We start from the raw sequence: 11,554 nt of genomic DNA, 5'->3' as shown, positions 1-11,554 counted from the left end.
ACGACACTGAAACATTCGCCGGAAGTAGAATGTTTCACATACACCACAAATATAACTTTTGTGACTCTTTAAAAGTGACCATTGTATTGAATGTGTGGTTACTCGTACATGACTGTATAAAGATCACTCTCATTTTCACACAGAAGTTACAGTAGTCAATTACAGCGCAGCAATACCCCTGCCAAACAATATTTTCCTTAAAGCTTTTTCATTAAAAATGACATTATTTTGATAAGGGGAAATTACTTTTCTGTTGTGTTTATATCAGTTATGTTAACTATTATTAAGTAAAACCATAAATGAAATTAAACCAAACCAAAACTTTAGATATACCCTCCCCGTGAGATATATGAAATGAAACACACAAGCAATATTATTATCGATTCGGCCAACTTTCTTATATTGAGGGTATATAAACCATATTATGTTAGAATTCAAAAAAAATATCATCCTTTTAAATTCCATTTCATCAAATTTGAATACATGTATTTCAGAGGAACACGCTAACATTTGCCTTCAATGTTTTTCTTTTTTTTTTCTAGGGTAGAGGGGGAATGATCTGATCTAATGTATTTGGTGGGTTTTTTTTTGGGGGGGGGGTGAGAATGTGAAAGATTGAATAATCTGTTAATTTCCTTTAAGTTAATTCAGAGGAGGGACTATCTGGGGTTGTGACTGATCCTGGTTCTGCTCGCCTTCTTCCTCTCTGATGATAATGTAATAGTATTTTGCAATACTGCAAATGTGACGTTGTCCTATGGCTGTGGGTTGTAAGCACTCTGCAGAAGTTAAAGTCCACCTGCAGAGACATATGGATTGAGTGAATGCATCAATATTAGTAGAACACAGCGAAAGTTTGGGGAAAATTGGACAATCCGTTCAAAAGTTATGAATTTCTGAAGTATCTGCGCAGTCACTCCTGGATGAGAAGACTACTATGATGTTACATATGCTTAGAACGATATAACGAAAATATAAAGAGAATAAAAGAAAAGTTCACATTTCCTCGCCCTGTCACTGGCGTAAAAGGATAATATTATACCCCCTGCCTTCTGAAAGAGGCAAGTCAAGTGTTCTTTTATTATGCGAAAAAAGTGAAAATATGTTGAATTTTCTTTATTTTTTTTTCTATATTGTTCTACACATGTGACATCATAAGCTGTAGTAATCTTCTCATCCAGCAGTGAGTAGGCAGAAACTTCAAACATTCATAACTTTTGACCGGTTTGTCCGATTTTCCTCAAACTCTCACTGATGCATGTGTTCCACTAATATTTCTGCATCCACTCAATCCACATGTCTATGAAGGTGGACTTGTCCTCAAGGGAAGCAATGAGTCCAATGTCAGTCCGGGTATTAATATTCCCATTCGGGTCCAATCCTAGCTCAAATGAAGGTCGCTCTCGATCCCGATCGAGAAAGATATCGTATCCTATATCAGAGCGCAGGCCAGGGTTCGCGGTCAGTAGTCGTATTGGAACGTATCAGAACGTAGCTGCACTTTATACCTGATCTCCTCTCTGGGATCCCGATCGTAATGATCGTGTTAGATCGGTACCAACCGTGCTCTCAATCGGGACAATAATTTGAATGGGAGACCACATCGTGACAGATCGTATTGCATCTGATCGTGACCATGTTGCATCCAAGCGCATCAACTCGCACTATAGCCAATATCGACTCGCATCAGCTCGGATCCAAGCGTGAAATTTCACAAGAGTTGAACAAAACTTCTACGATCAGTAACTGATGGCCAATCGTGGCGTTCGTAACGGATCACAAGATAGTGAGAACAAATATTATATCCGGTCTATATTTTTGGAGGAGAAATCGCCGAGACTGCCGCGACTCGCGCGACTTGAAAGACTAAGTGCCGACTCACACTGTGCGATTTCTGGCGATGCGTCATCGCACAGTGTGAATCGCCTAAGAAATCGCACAGTGTGAGTCAGGGTTGTCTTAAGTTGGCGACTCAAAGGCGACGTCCGAGACATCTCCAAAAAAAAAAGGTGACGACGTAAGGCCCGTCTTAACAGGCCACCACAAAACGTAAGATAACCTTGGGGTAGTCTGCGGCGACGATTGTTCTGCGGAGATTGTTTCTGTTCTAAGACGCAACACGGTGGACAGCTTCGAGTCCGGAGGCGAAGTCTTACCCTGCGATCGACCAGGGTAAACGCGGGATAGCCTCCGGAGAACCGAAGAAGCCGAAGAACCGCCGAGGCGCGCCGAGAAGGTGTCTGTTAAGACGCTCGTGGGGTGAATCTTACCCGGAGAACTCTCTCCCTATGTCTCCACAACTCGTCACCGTGGTAGGTCACAATGAGTCTCCGCAAGCCTGAGGTCGCGCACAAGAGTCTCCATGATGTGGCCACAACTTGGGAGACGTCGCGCGGAGACATCGTGGAGACAGCAGCAGTGACTGGAAAAAAAGGTCTCCTGAAAAAAAAAAAAAAAAAATCGAACACCCATGTTCTGTTCTCCGGCTACCCCCCGGAGACCAGGATATGCTGACATTTATGAGAAGCACAAAAGGCCGATCATTCCTTCGTTTCGTGCGCCATTTCTCTAGCCCATTATGGAAAGCCGAAAATCGCATTATTAAGCGCATCTATAGACTAATTCGGTTTGGGTACTGTTTTTTATGGTATTTTTTTTAACTGGGGGCTATGCCTTACAAGAGATAATTCATGCACTGACGTAGCAACGCACCTGGCTCATTGCATTTGGAAATAATGAAATGGATGCTTCCACAAGCGTTAATAGTTATCGATGGATCATTCTGATTACCTGATCTACGCAAATTCATTCTTGTTTTGATCATGATTAATGAATCTCATATTACATTGGGCAGGCTTATGAGTATAGGGCTATGTCACTTTGGAAAAAAAAAGTGAAGTGCCGAACCAAATGGAAAAAAGAAAGGTTATGTATACCACTGTGCACAAGGTACCTCTCAACGGGCTTATTGTTTCGGTATTGCATACCTCTACAAAATCATATTCCAGGTGGATTCCTGGTCTGTCAAGGGGAAAGCCTCCCTATTCTATTAGTGTTCCAAATAATGGTAGATTAAAATGAGGTTAAAGAATAACTGAATCGGTCACTTGTTATCGGTCAGCGACAGGTCATCATGCTATCTCCGTTCTGTATGATAATTATTTACCACTAAACGTTCGAGCTGCCATAAAGATGATTTTCAGTTTGACTTTGTACGGTGCGGCGCCATCCTCAGACTGGCGGAGACTGATAACAAAAAGGTTATGAATATGTGTGACGTGACAACCAATCAATGATTGTATCGCTTCTCACAGATGTCAGCATTTTCTAAGGACACACACCATCAGCTCTATTGACGATAAAACGTCCGCAATTCACTCACGGAATATGAATTAAGAGATCAGGAAGAAAGATATTCTTGAGGTTGTCTTTCGGGAAGAAAAGATCTCGAAACGTTAGGAAAGAAAAAGGAAGAGATGATGCTTCAGTTTGCTGTTCTTCTAAGCCTTATCGCCTACACCGCTGCAGGTTTGCGACTTCTGTTGTGAAAATTCATCATCAAGCGCATATTGTAGAGACAGTGTACTAATAAGTGCCGTTAAACCACATGTTCAATGTATTTAGTTATTGCTAATTCTTTTCCCGATTGGTCTTTTGATTAAGATCAGTTAATCTTCACATTTGTGATATTTTGTTTGCTTCTCTCTCTTTCTCAGTTTGTTTATATCAACTATTCATTGTGCTCATGTTGTTCAATGTAAACTTTGATGAATACAGGTCTATATCTAACGACGAAGTCGTCATCATTATTCTTTCCAAATATTTCTGTCATTTATAGGAACCTGTACAAGAGGAGAATTTAACGGCCGCCGAATTTTCCACAAACTCTGCCCATCTGTCGTCAGTATGTTTATAGCCAGCTTCCGGTATAACTAAATCCTCGTAGCCGACGGTCTTCTTTCCTTATATCAAAATTTCGTTGTAACTAAAGTAAATTTTACAGTACAGACTTCAATGATAATAATTTGGACACTTGAATTTTTACTTTGTTGTTATGAAATCTCGTTATAACAGTGTTCATTACAACGGGAGAACCCTGTAGTTGTTACAGCTTAAAATGATGTCGTGTGTTGTTAGTTTTACCCGTAGGCTGTTAGTTGTTGGTTGGCGTCCTCGGCTAAGATCAGCTACTAAGTACCTGTTTTTGCTGCGGCATTGAATACCGTTTAGCGACCAAATTGTACTCCAACATTTCAATTTTGCCAAAAGGAGGGTAATACAATGCAACTTATTTCCAGCGCTTGTATGCCTTTGCCGAGACTTATGCATTACGTGTTTGTTTTTTTCTTTGCATGTTTGTTTGATTGATTGCTCACTGCTCGTTTTAAATTGGAAACCAGTTACGATTTTGTTTGTTTAAAATCGATCACCAACCATTTGTCCTTTGAATACTTTGGTCAGATAAAACAAGCATTATAACGATCTTTTGTGTAAGCTGATCGCGTCCGTAGCACAGGATTCTATGAATACTTGTCTTTATTTCGAATGGCACACGGCGACCGGTGGGCAAGTGATTGGCAAACGTTGGCAACTAACCAACATTTTGTTAGAACCACGGGGTGTTTCGATGTGTATAGTTAGTTGTTGATTATCACCATGTCGTATTTTTTGAGGAGTTCGGCAACCTGCTCCTTACTTTTACAATGACCCAAGCTCGAAGACGAATTGTCAAAAGAACAGTAGTGTCCTTTTCGAGAAGACATTTTACGGTGGCATCGACCCCTTCAGTTACCGACATACTCATTGGTATTTCAAATGTAACTTCTTACCATCGTAAGCGTCTCTAAACTATAGATCCAACTTAAGGAAAACATTACGTGTTTATTATTACTAAATTTAAGACGCTAGAGAGACAGTCCTGAATGTTTTCACCTCTGTAATAGCCCATTCAGTCATTGCTTTACTGCTGACAATGCTGAATACACACTGTCTTGATAGAGCTTTACCAAATACATGTTAAGACTGGGGAAAAAGAAGTCAATAATGAATAAATTTCGTTTCGTGGCGGATATGCAGCCTGTGGCACACCTGCGATCCCTCCTTCAACCGTGTCGGCCGCCATCGTCGGGGGTCGTGACGCCACAGAGGGGAGTTGGCCGTGGCAAGTACAAGTCCGAAAGTGGGGTATTATCCACTGGTGCGGTGGAACCCTCATTGACGATCAGTGGGTCCTGTCCGCTGCCCATTGCTTCGAAGAGTAAGTCCAACTATAATTGCATGTCCCGAATGAAGATGCGTTGATTTGATTGATTTGATTTGATTTAAGTCATTTTGTCTCCTTTGGATTTACAATGTTGTTACAAAAATAACACAGCACGGCTATACAGCTGAAGCTTTGCTTGCAGCTTTTATATACAATGAAACATACAAAGAAGAAAAGAGTATAGGGGAAAATGACTTGCGTAGAGATAGGATACAAGAAAGGAAAAAAAAGAGAGCTTTGACTGCTTTCAGAAAAGGTAGCTTACTTGTTCACATACGGTATCACCTGGATTGCAGTCAGTGACAGTTCAACGCTGTACCGTTGACATTTTTTGGTTTCTTTTCTTTTTCGGCCAGGTGCAGATATCAGTTTTGTGTGCCAATTCGTGATCGGTCATATAATATATGACTAAATATTATGGTTAGTCATATGCATGGTTAGTCATAAAGTTACGCAGCCTGCTCATTGCAAAGAGCAGGGTGCATATCCCGGTGAACTAGGTGCAGTAGGTGGTCCTCCCCAAGTACATAGATACGATTGATCTCCATGAAAGACCAGCTAGTGCAGGGGAATATAGGCTATCCAGTCATCTCGTCAGATGGAAAATGATGGCGACAACAACAACATGCAAATCATAGATGGCTTGATTTGATTTGAATCATTTTTTTAAAATGATACTACTTTTTTGAGTGTTTATGTGTACCAAGTGTGTGTTCCTCTCGGTGACTGAATCTCGTATCTCCTCCACAATAGTATGACAGCAAAGTAATGCGTATCAGTCAGAGTCGAACAAAGACGTCGCAGACGAAAAATAGGGAGCTTTAGATTTTAGACGCGCGGACGTTCAAAGGGAAAAAAACATGGTCTGAGCGTGCGCAGTAGCGCGGGTCAAGTTGACGTGCGCTTCTGTACACGCTCAGACCATGTTTTTTTTTCCTTCTGAACGTCCGCGCGTCTAAAGTCTAAAGCTCCTTAATGTAGGGCCTGCTGTATCTCTAATTTCATGTTCGCATTTGCCTGTGTAGCAAACATTTACAAGCGTAACTATGAGGCAACTACAGCAGTATAAAGACGACCATTGATCTTTGATAAAGATAGATGGAGGATATCCACAGCAACTACTGATCTCATATTGAAAATACTAGAAAGCGCTTTACTTTTAGGAAGAGGCGCTCAGCACAAAAGGAGGCACTCATTCCTTAGGGGAGGCAACTTCCCCTGAAAACTATAGTGGTGACGCCCGGGGAGGCGTATATTCCTAAAATTTAAGAAATGCTGGCCCGGGACGGACTCGCCGCTCTCATGGGGGCGTTTTACACTGCTACACCGGTTCAAGAAGGAATGAATTAGGGCAAAGGTGAGACGAAACCTGTGAATGTGAGATAGACCAGACTAACATCTAAAGTAAAAGAAAGAAAATTTCTCTGTCATTTACATACCCAACAGCCTCATTACATATCCTGAGGATGTGATCTACTACGAGTTTGTTCTGGGCGGTCACCACATCGACAACGAAGGGCAGTACTATCAGAAATACAAGGCATCGAATATCATCCTTCACGAGCATTACCAAGCCGACAGCTTTGACAACGACATCGCCCTTATCAAGCTGGAAAATCCGGTGGACTTCAGCGACGGAGTCTCGGCAGCTTGTATGCGGAGCGATCCACCGGAAGTTGGCACCACTGCCTTGGTTACAGGCTGGGGGGACCAGGAGAGTACGTGTTCTCATGTAACCTTTCAATCCCCCCCCCCCTCTCTCTCTCTTTATCATTATATACATATAATTATAATTTCTGCTGATTTGCCGTGCATGTGAGCATCGTCAACCCAATGTGCTTGATCAAAGAGTTCAAAAATTTGGACGCAGATACATATCGTGAGCTGAGGCTTGGACGTGTTGGACTCAATATTGTTTAATTGGCCTTAATGTAAAAGCCTCTCCGGCTCTCTTCTTGTTCATTTTCTGGGTTATTTGAAGTAACATAGTACAATCTGTAATGAGAGTAAAATAGCCTATACCACTAATTGAGGAAGCCAGGTGATCGTCATACTGTTTTTTTCGTGACAAAAATACTTACAACAGTTTTGTGAGAAAGAAGTCTGTACTATGATTATGCTATGGCGAAAATGGTGGACCGCTGAATGCCACGCATAATATTTGTGGCATCGAATCCTGGTGCAAACGGGTGGAAAATAACCTTGTATGAAATATGCAGAATGTGAAATATTCATTAAGGCGATTTATATCCCTTTATTTGTATAGTCGCATGGTTAATTATCAGGCAAGCAGACTTCTCAGTACTTTTTTTAAAAAAAGATTTTATCTATAGATCAAACAAATCTGCAGATTAACCATACAGCATCCACTCTAAATGCCCTGATTGTCGGATCAGGTAGCATTTGAGGAGAGCAACGCAAATAAAAGTTCATGAGCACTCTGTCTTCAAACATGGTTGGTCGGGCCTTACAATCTTTCATTCATTACATTCATACATTCATTAAGTGAAAACAGAGTTAGGTTCATCTGCAAGTCCAAACTCTCTCTGTCCGCCCAAGCTATGGAAATGCCTGATGCACTACTTCTGCAATGAACCAGGGAACAGCGTTCAAATTCCGATAATTTATCTCTTGATACAATACATTTACAGATAACCATGCGAATGCTCCATCAAAAACATACAAGTTTGCACAATCTATATCTTCATCCATACTTGCTTGCATTGTTTTCAAATGCCAGAAATAAATATTGAAAAAGAGTGTAAAGAAGTGAGGACAAACAAACATTAATGATAAGGATGAAGAGAAAGGAGGAAGAACAACAACAAAACAAAAAAGTCGTACCCCCCCCGAATGTTATTTTCCTTTCTCTCTTCATTGCTCTTTCTCGAACGTAGAAGCTTCAGAGAGTCCATTTTTACAACAAGTCGACGTGCCAATTGTCTCCTATGACGACTGCACAACAGCATATTCGAAAGATGAGATCTATCCTTCCATGATTTGTGCCGGATATTCTGAAGGTGGAAAGGATGCCTGCCAGGTAAGGGCACTCGCAAAATCGTGATCGACACACCAAGGTAACCAAGTTCATACTGAATTCTGAAATCCCCATAGTTTATATAAATTGTTTTGTTGGTCTTTCTTATTAACTCTTATTTAAGTTCATGTACGGACACCCCCCCCCCCCCTTATCAAACAGTGACAATGTATACGCAGCCAAAAAATTAGTCATCAGAAACGAATGAAAGAAATCCATTTTCTAAAGATGATTTTCATTATCTTACATTGTCAGTACTAAAAGAAAAACGAATCGTATACGATATAATATTATATTGCGTCTAATCAGTAAAATCCCAGAAACAACATTTTGGTCAACATGGTCATTCCACCTTCTCATCCCAACGATTCACAACACAAGAAAACTCTACTCTCCCTCAACACTTTCATCGTCACTTTCCCGTATTTCCTCTCCACAGTCCTTTTCTGAATTTCCCACATATCATACCGCAAACCTCTCTCTTTGTTAACATTTTGATACAGTTTGGTGCTGCATCGCGAATAAGTGTGATTTTAATATTCATCACTAATGTTGTGTTTTAGAAGATACAGTACGAAAGTATTCTCTTTCATTTAAGCAGTTTGTCTTTCATACGTTTGTTACTTGTTTCAGTTGAAGACTTTTCAAAGTATTCTTCATTACTAAGTTACTAAGTGTATTACTGATGCCTGAAATGGTAACGCCTTTCCAGAGGATTTATTTCCTTTTTATCTCTGATATTATGTCATCATATCTTTGTAAAATGTTTTCGGATTTTTGCCGACATTATATTTCTTCTGATTAGTTAACTATTATCTTCATACAATATACATGATACATGATTTGCAGTACAATTTAGGGTTACAAGATGAGAATTTTTTGCAGCAGAATTAAATGTGAGGAAATTACTATATGGATTCCAGCAATATATTGAGAGAGGAATAGAAATTTCATAATAATGTATACACGAGTAATATTTTGAATCATTATTGCGTTTCTGAAAGAAAAGAGAAGTAGATTGGGTAGAACGAGATTGGTTGCTTATTCGATATTACGGTTACAGATCGTAATTGCGAAGTTTGTTTGTTTTTTATTCCGAAGGTTTGTTAAAAAATAAATAAGGTTCGTTATTCTAAGGGTTCTTAAATGCGATGATAAAATAAGATTCGTTATTCCGAAGGTTAGTTATATACACCTTCTTTTCGTTTCCGGGCAAACGAACCTTCGGAATAACGAATTTTATTTCATTTTTTTTAAATGAACGAACCTTGGAAACAACGCCAAAATGTCGGATTAACAAACCTCATCTAATTTCTCGGATTAACGAACCGTATGTCATTTTCGATTGATAAACCTTCGCAACAGTAAACATCACCCGATTTTACATGTTGTTTTGTCTTCTGCTTTCCAAGAATGCCGGGCTGATCACTCTCGCTTGATAACCATTAGCTTGCTTATAGGTGTGATTTTAGTTTGACTAGCTCGAAAAGCGAACTTGGGAGAAAAAATATAAACATCACAGGAAAAAATTAACATTAACATGGTAGCAACTTTTTTAAATCAAGAAATAAAGCAATGTGTAAAGCAATGCACGTCAGTACACGTGATTAAGTATTTATTAAGATGAGAGTATCAAGGCTCACGGAAAAGAACTCAAAGTTGCAATCCCACAAAGTATTCAAAATAGAGCAATATCATAGTAGGCCCACATGCATGACATGGGCAAACACACACACACACAGACACACACGCACAATTATCATTTTATAGAAAGGTAGGCCTATTGTTGCGTGATTTTGTTTACCCGAAAGCGAGATGAAATTTTATCTTTTGACTGTTGTTGTTTTTGCTTTTCTCGTTTCGTTTTCCAATTTCTTTTTCTCTACAGGGAGATAGTGGTGGTCCTTTGGTTTTCATGGATCCGAATGATGACGTACCGGTATGGTACCTTGGGGGCGTGGTCAGCTGGGGAGATGGCTGCGCAGATCCTGGGAAATACGGCGTCTACGCAGATGTCTCAAAGTTCCAGGAGTGGATCGCCGAAAAGAAAGCAGCGAGCTAGACCCGAGTACGAAACCTTGATGCCTAGTTCGAGCATATGTTTAGATTAAAACCCCATGAAAAAATAAAGTCTAAGCAAAATATGATATGAAATTCAACGTATGGGCACTCAATTGCACCTTCGATGACAAGTATAGAATCCACGTATCATATTATTATGATTAGACACGTCGACTAAATAAAATGTCCAATAGATGTTAGTCGTTCCTTATTGGTTAATTTCATGTTGACAACTGAAGACACAGTTTTGACACAGACAGAACGCATTATATGAAGAGTTCGATCGTAGAAAGCTATTCTTGTTAATTTAAAGGACAAGTTCACCTTCATATACATGTGGGTTGAGTGAATGCAGCAATATTATTAGAACACATCAGTGAGAGTTTGAGCAAAATCGGACAATCCGTTAAAAAGTTATGAATTTTTGAAGTTTCTGCTCAGTCACGGCTGGATGAAAAGACTACTATAGCTTGTGATGTCACATGAGTACAACGACATAAAGAAAGAATAAAGAAAATTCAACATATTTCCATTTTTCTCGCATGACAAAAGAACACTCGACTTCTCTCTTTCAGAAGGCAGGGGAATAATATTACCCTTGACATACGTCAGTAGCAAGTCGAAGAAATGTGCACTTTATTCAAAAAGTAAAGTTTTGTGAAACTCTCTTTTCATTTTCCTTATATAGTTGTACGCATGTGACATCATACACTGTAGTAGTCTTCTCTTCCAGCAGTGACTGCGCAGGTACTTAAAATATTCGTAACTTTTGAACGGATTGTCCAATTTTCCTCAAACTTTCACTGATGTGTTCTACTAGTATTGCTGCATTCTCTCAATCCATATATATATATATATATATATATATATATATATATATATATATATGAAGGTGGACTTGTCCTTTAAGATATTAAACCTGCAATTAACAAAGACAAATATAAGGTAATATGGGATGTTTTAATCCCAAATTTGTCAAATGAGGTATCATGGGATTTTTTTTTGGGGGGGGGGGGTGGTGGTGTTTTTCTCTGATCGTGGACTTAGTTTGAAATTTATATCTAAAAAAAAAATGCACTTTTGCGATCAAACATCAAATAGATACCAGGGCGTATAATCGCCATAGAGAGAATTAATGGTATCGAAGAACAGAATAAACTGCACAAGGCAAGTTAGTATAATACACGATTAAG

At 39.5% G+C, this 11,554-nt stretch overlaps 1 protein-coding gene across 1 annotated transcript; it reads left to right on the top strand.

Annotated features, from left to right (window-relative positions):
- Window positions 1-2,322: 2,322 nt before the first annotated feature.
- Window positions 2,323-10,362, top strand: LOC139742752 (trypsin-1-like). The gene is made up of 5 exons (XM_071653274.1): window positions 2,323-2,434; window positions 5,077-5,257; window positions 6,710-6,981; window positions 8,161-8,303; window positions 10,189-10,362. Exons 1-5 carry the CDS (start codon window positions 2,323-2,325, stop codon window positions 10,360-10,362), a joined length of 882 nt encoding a protein of 293 aa, XP_071509375.1.
- The last annotated feature ends 1,192 nt before the right edge of the window (window positions 10,363-11,554 follow it).

Source organism: Diadema antillarum, unplaced genomic scaffold (genome assembly GCF_040938485.1).
Source record: "Diadema antillarum isolate AM-2024a unplaced genomic scaffold, OU_Dant_1.0 seq00001018_RagTag, whole genome shotgun sequence".
In the NCBI taxonomy this organism is placed as follows: Eukaryota; Metazoa; Echinodermata; class Echinoidea; order Diadematoida; family Diadematidae; genus Diadema; species Diadema antillarum.
The sequence above is the reverse complement of the archived record's forward strand: the minus strand, read 5'-3'. Positions and strand labels throughout refer to the sequence as shown.